General features: G+C 45.3%; 1 protein-coding gene across 2 annotated transcripts in view; it reads left to right on the top strand.

Annotated features, from left to right (window-relative positions):
• Window positions 1-5,562: 5,562 nt before the first annotated feature.
• shisa8b (shisa family member 8b) overlaps window positions 5,563-8,875 on the top strand; it is a 31,365-nt gene continuing 28,052 nt past the window's right edge. For both annotated transcript variants that reach the window (XM_035403718.1, XM_035403717.1), the window contains exon 1: window positions 5,563-7,425. In XM_035403718.1, the coding sequence (XP_035259609.1) occupies window positions 6,878-7,425 (548 nt within the window). In that variant the 5' untranslated portion in view covers window positions 5,563-6,877. The remainder of the gene's footprint in view (window positions 7,426-8,875) is intronic.

The raw sequence follows: 8,875 nt of genomic DNA, 5'->3' as shown, positions 1-8,875 counted from the left end.
ATGGACAGTTCTGACTGGGTCTGCCATTGTAAAGGTAATGACGCATCACATCCCACAGTGGCACAACTCTGGTCCTTTTTGTTGGATACCCACCCTACTGCCTCTTCCTGGGTTTTTTCTCCACCAATACTAATACTGCTGCTGCTGCTGCTGCTACTATTACTACTGCTGCTACTACTGTTACTCCTATGACTGCTACTACTACTATTACTACTGCTACTACTGCTGCTAATACTACTGCTACCACTGCTCCACAACTACTGCTACAACTACTACTGCTACTACTACTGCTACTACTGCTACTACTACTACTACTGCTACTACTATTAAAGCTGCTAGTAAACTCATCGCAAAGAGTAGGGGTTCCCTGGTGTCCTGGCTAAACTTCCTGGCTAAACTTCCAACACAAAATGGCTGCCATGCATCACCCAGGTGGGTGCTACGCATTGGTGGTGGCTGGCTGAGGCGAGCTCCCACTCATCACTGTAAAGCACTTTGAGCATCTGGAAAAGTGCTATATAAATGCAACGTTTCATTCATTCATTCATTCAAATACGCCAGTCATTTCCACAAGCGGTGGGTATTAGCAGAAATAGTGAAAGGGGCATGCTGAGAGTAATATGGAGAGGTGGATTGGTGGTGCCTGAACAGAATCTCTGAGCTGAGGGGCTGAAAGCGCTCCTTGTGATGTTGCTGAAAATACACCGCCTTGGGGGAAAAGAATACAGCATAGTGTTGAAAGGAACTGCCAAACGCGCTGTGCAATTTTATCTGTCTAAAGGTGAGGAAAGCTGAAGGTATATTCATCCTTTCTGTGAGAGATAAACCATTAAAGTTGCAGCCAACATTAGTCAAGTGGTCTCTAATGCCAAATGCCTCAAGAGTCAATATCTTTGCACTGTTGTTTCTTATGACTGAAATGGCAGAAAGATTTCGGCTGTAAATTACCATTTTGCAATATGGTTTTCTGTCAAGGTCTACAGCAGGTTTAATGAAACATCATAAATCAAGGAAGTTAGGGATGTCTATTTCTGTAAAGCACAAAAGTCACAAAAGTGTTGCAGCCAAAAGTCATGTGATTTTTATTTGTTTGACTATTGTATTGTTTATTGTACAGTGACTACCCCAGCTAAATAATATATCAATGGCTTTGGTTTAATTTTCTAGCCAATCTTCTTGAATACTCCTATTTAAAAGTTCTTTTAATTTAAAAGAGGAAAGGCTTTCATTTAAAAAGTAACAGAATAAAGGTTGACAGTCAACCTGAAAACTAGAAATGTCTGCTGTATCAAAAACTGTATCTATTCTTTTTTTATCTCAGCATTTTGCTGTTCTGGGACCAGAACAATTTGTCTTATGTGTCTCAATCTGCCACCCTACATCTGGTTAAAATAATTGTCTAAATAAATTCTTGTTTTCTTCAACCACACAAAAAATTTGACACCAGAAACACCTTTCTTCTAGAAGAGCTGTAACTTTGGTAGGTTTCCCACCTTGATATCCTTTGTTAAGCTGTGAATAGTTTTACTAAACTGGAAATTCCTTTGTTATTCTGAAGTTATGTGAGTTCTGAAGTCCTTTGTTAAGATTTCAATTGTATGTATTTTTTTAGTGTGGATGCACAGAGACCTCCAGAGTTTTCCTGTCTTCCCCCTTTCATCACTCTCTCCTCCCTCCATCCCCTGTTCAAGTCCATTTTGAAGGATGATGGGACAGCTTCTGGAAGCTTCCCAAACGTGAGAAACATGACGTGCTGTACCCCAACTCTGCCCTGTGTCCTCGCTGCTCTGACCTCTCCTCAATGATCGATGAGCCATGTTTGTCCTTCCCCGCATCCAATTAGACCGCTTTGAATTTCGCTCTCCTTCTCTCCTCTGTCTGTTTTGTTTTGCCATCTTTCCTTTGCGTAAGAAAAAAAGAAAAGCCCAAAGTGGTAATGTCAGTTTTGCAAATGCCAAACTGATTTTGAAACCGATTCTAATTTGAAGAAACAATGTCAATGTCCAAAAATTGTGTGTTTTTACATTTTTTTTTTAACTTTTTTTTTACAAAAATGACAAAGATTTATGAATATTTTAGATACGAGTTGGCAAAATACTCTTTCTTAAAATGTTTATTTTCTTCTGCAATTTTTTTGTAGTTTTATTTTTCTTTGTTAGGTTTTTAAAAGAAGGATCCTACACAAACTATGCTGTTTATCTAAAGTTTATCTAAACTTTCCTCCCTGTCCATGATACAAATTAATGGGCAAATGGCATACTGGATAGTACATTTAGTGTATATTGGCAATGCTCCTCAGTTTAAGTGCACATAGTACTAATTTTCCATTTTGTACAGTGGTTCTAAATGTTGAACTGATACTGGGAACAACTGCGAGAGAATGAGTGTCATTGCTTTATGCCTGTGGGATAATGTAGTGTAGTGGGTGAGATCATTTGACATTACTATATTATTACCTCAGAAGCAAATTTTATCCTTTGATTCCTTCTATCAAGCCTTTTCAAAAGCCACAACAGTTTTACACTTCCAAGTGCTGCCGTTACTGTACCTGGGCACGTCTGTGATGTCAGCAGAACCCGCTCACTTTTGGGTTAGGAGGAGGAGAAAAGCAGTGATGCGGGGAACTCCGAGGAGAAACAGGAAGAGAGGGGGACAGTGAGAAAGAAATGAAAAGAGAGAGGAAAACGAGGGCAAATCGAGTGTTATTTATCCTGATAAGGAAACGTATGAAAAACTGCAAAATATATATATATATATATATATATATATATATATATATATATATTCAGAGGGAGTCTAATGTCAATGATTAAGTAAAAGGATAAAATATTTAACAGGGAATCTTCACGGTCTCCGTGTGTTCTGATGAAATGATGAGAGGCCAGGTTCATCTTCTTCATTGAGAGCCAACGGCGCTGCTTCTGCTAAATCTAGTTCATGTTGAGCATTAAAACTGAGGATTATTCAAAATTCACAACATGAACGACTCTCATCCCTCCATCTTTCTCTCTCCTTTCCTTTTCTTAATCTCTCTCCACCCTTTTTCCTCTTCATCTCGTTCTCTCGCACCTTTCCTGCCACTGCCTTTCCACCACCTCCCTGCATGCCACCACTCCCTACCAATTCCTCTCCTTCTCCCAATTTTCTCTCCTCTACCACCTTTCTCTCTCCTCTGCTTTCCAGTCTAAAATACCCCTTTTTTCTCCCTCTCCCTCCCCCCATCCTCTCTAATCTGCTCTAAAAACCCCCTCCTCCGTTTCCTGTTCTCACATCTCCCGTCTCTCTCCGCCACACGGGCACATGCATGCGCAGGCAGGCTGGGACACTAAGACACTAAGATACAGACACAGCCCCTGTGTCTGTAGTCAGCATAGAGATACAGACACAAGCACACAGTTTCAGCCCCTGTGTCTGTAGTCAGCACAGACATACAGACACAAGCACACGGTTTCAGCCCCTGTGTCTGTAGTCAGCACAGACATACAGACACAAGCACACGGTTTCAGCCCCTGTGTCTGTAGTAAGGTACAGACATACAGACACAAGCACACAGTTTCAGCCCCTGCGTCTGTAGTCAGCACAGACATACAGACACAAACACATGGTTTCAGCTCCTGCGTCTGTAGTCAGCACAGACATACAGACACAAACACACGGTTTCAGCCCCTGTGTCTGTAGTCAGCATAGAGATACAGGCACAAGCACACGGTTTCGGCCCCTGTGTCTGTAGTCAGCATAGAGATACAGACACAAGCACACGGTTTCAGCTCCTGCGTCTGTAGTCAGCACAGACATACAGACACAAGCACACGGTTTCAGCCCCTGTGTCTGTAGTCAACACAGACATACCGACACACAGACACTTAGATACAGCCACAGCCACATAGCCCCTGCGTCTGTAATCAGCATAGAGATAATGACATATAGACATTGAGATACAGACACAGCCACACAGAGCTGCTGCCGCTGTGTCTGTAGTCAGCACAGAGATACAGACACAGCCGCTGTGTCTGTAGCCAGCACAGAGATACAGACACAGCCTCACAGGGCTGCAGCCCCTGTGTCTGTAGTAAGCACTACGCCACTCAGCTGTTGAACAAAAGGGGATTTAGAAGCTGAGGAGCCACAGAGATAGAGAAAAGGAGGGAGAGAGGGAGGGAAAAAATGGTATAGAGAGTGAGGAGGGATAGCAGAAGAAGAACAGACCAAATGCCATCTGTTGGAGGTGTGTCGCAAGAGAGACAAAGAGAGACGAGAGGGAGAGGTTGAGAAAATAAAATGATAAGTAGACGGGAGTGGCAGAGGGTTGGAAAGAGTTACAAGGAAAGATAACAGGGAGGAGAAAATCGTTGGGAATCAAATAGAGGAAGGCATCAGTGACAGAGACACAGAGAGAGAGAGTCTACTGACGAGTGAGGTGAGCTCATTTGTTCACCAGAGAAAGGAGGGGAGGAGGGAAAGAGAGAGAGGGAGAGAGTGGGAAAGAGAGAGAGAGAGAGAGAGAGAGAGAGAGTGGGAAAGAGAATGTGGTGAGAGAGAAAGAGAGAGGGAGAGAGCAGAGTGAGTGAGAGAGAGAGAGAGCGAGAGAGGGAAGGAGAGAGAGAGAGAGAGAGAGAGTAAGCGAGCATGTGTGAGGCATTAACATTTAGTCCTGCCTGTTTACAGTAAGAGCAGCATCAGAGGAAGAAGGGATCCGAGCGAAAGGGATGAAAGGACCGCACTTCGGGAACTGGAGGACAAAAGGGGGAAAAAAAGGACAAAATAAAAACAACCCGTTTTGGGATGGTCCCAGAGGATATTTCATTTGAACAAAAAGGAACTGAGACAACAGGCATGCATGCCATTTCACAGATGTGATATATATATACACATACCTATGCATATGTAAATATATATCGACATACATCTCATTCTCAGAATACTGCTGGGGAAGGAACTGGGAGATTCAGTCTTCAGAGGCTGTGAGGTTGTTGAACTGGTGGTGTTATCTGAACCAATAACCCTGGGGAATGAAAATTCTTTGGTTACCTGTGGATCACAGGAAGGGCATATGCTACAATAGGAACACCGCCATGTTTGATGCTCACCTATTGTTCTAAAGGTGTCCCGATCGCAGGATTTCCGGTGGTCTTTTACTTTGTATTTACCGAAGGAGTATCACTGTGCTTTGGCGCCTGTTGGGATTTCACTGAAGAAGTGCGAAGAGAATTTTTTGGGTTGAACCTTTGGACCTAATCTTGCAGACGCAGCCGCACGTTCACATTTCCATATAAATTGGGCTCATCTCGAGTTCACGGAGAGAGTGATAGGTGAGCTGACACGCCGAGAACAAGTGAGACTGAGCGTGAGACGGAGACCGAAGAAAGTGGAGCCGAGACAGAGACACCTGACAGCGCACCTCAAACGAATCACAGGTGTGTCAGTCACATACATTCGCACCTGCAACCGCACAGACGCATGCAGGCGGAGGTTCTGAGTGGAAAAAAGTTTGGATGAACACAAGCAGCAGTAAGTGTCAGCTTTGGTGGAGCCGGGGGGTTTGGGGGGGTGGGGGGTGTTGGGGGGGGCTGGGGGAAGGAATGTCAAACACATTCAGACAGAAAGTGTATAATGATGCAGAAACGCCCATAGCACCGAACACATTCATTGCAGACACTCAAGTCCCACGTGGACCCGTGAATGTGAGCGAGTCGACAGAACGGAAGACCTGCGAGAGGGGAATTTTCTTTTGCGCACCGAACTGTTGCTTCTCATTCGGTTTTGGTGCCGTGACAAAGTGGAGCAGGCTTTTGTTTTTTCTCGAGCGACGCTGAAAACCGATCCAGTCCTTCCGTCCGCTGCCAGCTTTCACACTGCAGAGAGGCAATAACAAAGTTACAGAATAAAAAAAAAAAGAAGGAAAGAAGGAAAAGGAAGAAGCTCTTTTTTTTCTTGGTTCGAGGAGGAGGGATGGCGAAGTTGTGCGAACACCGGAGTTGCAAAAAACCTTCAGGAACCGTGAGAAATGAAACGGCCATGACTCGTAATGGTCAAGAACCAGACGACAGCCAAACGTTCTGGCTGAAAACGAGGAGGCATGTTAATTAAACCCCCAGGGAGATAAAAACATTTCAAGGAGAAAGACATCATAAGAAAAGGAAAAACAAAATCAAAGGAGGACAACTCTTTTTTTTTTCCTGTGCAGCTGAAGGACATATGGATTACTCCCAGAGTACACGTGTCTTTAAATGCACTGTTCTTCACCGTTCTGTCTCTGCGTGTTTTTTCCACGTCCCCCTGGAAGGCGGGAGTCTGTTTACAGTGTGTTCAAGCTCTTAAACACTTGATTACACTGTCTGATGTTGAGATCTTTAACAGGTGTTCTGGGACATGATTGCAGTATTTAACTAATGCCATCAGGGCAGTCTATTCCCATGAGAACATTTTGCCAAGCTGAACGTTAAATAACTTTCTTGCTGATTAATGATGTGGTTTATAACGTGAGTGCTTACGGTCCCAATATATCAGAGATATCAGCTCAATCCCGTTTTGAGCCGTGTGTAGATTTTAAATGTTCTGTTCTTCCATGAGGGCTTTTGTTGCTGGATAATCAGTGGCAATCAATTAGTGAAGCTGTGTGCTCGGAAATGTGGCAATCATGTGATTTTCTTCAAACCCTGTAGCACCCATAATACTATACTGTATAAAACTGTAATTAGTAATTTTTTTAATTAGTTAAATTTAAAATTAACATTTTGCGGAAGTTGAAGGAAAAACTCAGCCGTTCTTTTCACCATGCTGAATCAGGGGTGTCGGATCGTTCTTTGATTTGACGGGTGGTTGTTCTCCCCCCCCCCAAACTACAGTTTCGCCACTGACACCCAAAAAAAGGTTGAGCATGGCGGTGTGGGCGGTCCTGTCCAGACTGCTGCTCATACTGCTGCTCGGCTCATCCTCTCTGGCGCAGAAAGGAGAGAGCACGGATACGGACCACCGAACAGCCAATCAGACCGCAGTGCCCTCCGTCGCCCCGGAGGTCACCTTGACAACCCCGGGAGGTGACGTGGAGGAGGAGACAGTCCCGCCCACGGGCAGCCGTTGCCAGGGCTACTACGACGTGATGGGCCAGTGGGACCCGCCTTTCAACTGCAACGTGGGCATCTACCTGTACTGCTGCGGCACCTGCTACTACCGCTTCTGCTGCCAGTTCCGGCAGCACCGCCTGGACCAGACGTCCTGCTCCAACTACGACACGCCCATCTGGGCCAACACCGGCAAGCCCGGGGCGCCCGTCACCGAGGCCCAGGACGAGCACGACCGGGACCGCACGCACATGATCGTCTACATCATCTGCGGGGTGGTGGCCATCATGGTGCTGGTGGGCATCTTCACCAAACTGGGCCTGGAGAAGAGTCGGGGCGGGCAGACGGACATGACCAGCTCCAGGTGTGTTCTGCTGGGCCCTGAAAGGGGTGCTGGGGGTTGGGGATTAACCCCAGGGGTGATTTGGTGCATTTTGGAGAAGTGCTGCATTCGTAATTGAGATTACATTACATTACATTACAGGCATTTGGCAGACGCTCTTATCCAGAGCGACGTACAACAAAGTGTATAACCATAACCAGGAACAAGTATGACGAAACCCCTAGAGAGAAGTACCGGTCCAAGTGCAGGGAACAACCGCATAGTTCAACTTGGACCCTGAAGGTTAAACTGATTAACACTAAACAACGAGAACGGCAACAACGCAGTCTATGGAAAAAATACAAGCAGTAGTTGAGATCATAGGGTTATAGGGGTTAGGGGAATGCTTTGGGGGATACACTTATGGAGAACCATTCCCCATGTTTGCAGAATATGTTTGGATTATTGGCACGGCATTGTGCCCTGAAATTGTGTGTGTGTGTGTGCATGCGTGTATGTTTGTGTGTGAGAGAGAGGGACAGCGAGAGAGAGAGAGAGACAGAGAGAGAAAGGGAGAGTAAAAGAGAGACAGAGAGATATGTCAGCTGGAAACCCAAAAGAAAGGATGAAGAGGAAATAAAGAGGTTACTGGAGCCTCGGGGGATGTGTGTGGAAAGGGAGAGTAGGGGGGGGGGGGTGTTGTTTGTCTGAGGGTGTAAGTTTTGAGTACTGCTGTGGGGAGAGAGTCATCAAAGTGGAGGAAAAGATGCTCTAAAACAACAGAGGAAGAGAGGCAGGGGTGCAGGCTCAGGGGATGCGAGAGGAGGAGAGGTTGACACGGGTTCCTTTAATAAAAGAAGAGCAGACAGTCTGTCCTCCTTTCGTGTTTTTTTTTTGTTGTTGCTTCATTCAGACAGGGCGGAAGCAGGGAGGGTAACAGAGCAGTGATCACAGCTCAGGAGGCACCTCGGTGAGCGTTAGAACCCCTGCCTGCATCCGGGGGGGTGGGGGGTGGGGTCTGGGGGTGTACTCATATACGGCACTGCAGCAGAACCCCTGCCACAGAAGCCCTTGGAAGAGGGGATTAATATAGAATTAACCTGCATGGCATATGAGCTATGACAGGCTTTTTAAAAGATCTGAATGTCTGAATATCTTTCATGTGTTTTGAGGGGTAACCTTTTTGTAAATTTTTTTTTTTTTTTTTTTTACGTGAACCAACAGGCACTAAAAGGCCACCTGACTAAAAGTTTTAAAAAGGTCAGTAGCTCCTGGCTAAAGTGACATGGCCCTCATGCACAAAGTGTAAAAGCCAGTTGCTCGCATGGAGCGTGAGTGCACTGGATTCAGCACTGCACCTTTTTGTCAACTTGTAAAAAAAACATTTACCAAATAAGCCAGGTTTTACATGTCTGAAGAGATGATATGCAAGGTGCTGTGTGCAGTATTTCATACATTGACGGTCACATTATGTCATTGTGGCTTCCTTTTC

This window comes from Anguilla anguilla, chromosome 2 (genome assembly GCF_013347855.1).
Source record: "Anguilla anguilla isolate fAngAng1 chromosome 2, fAngAng1.pri, whole genome shotgun sequence".
NCBI classification, from domain to species: domain Eukaryota; kingdom Metazoa; phylum Chordata; class Actinopteri; order Anguilliformes; family Anguillidae; genus Anguilla; species Anguilla anguilla.
Note: the sequence above shows the minus strand (reverse complement) of the source record. Positions and strands in the feature narration are given on the sequence as shown.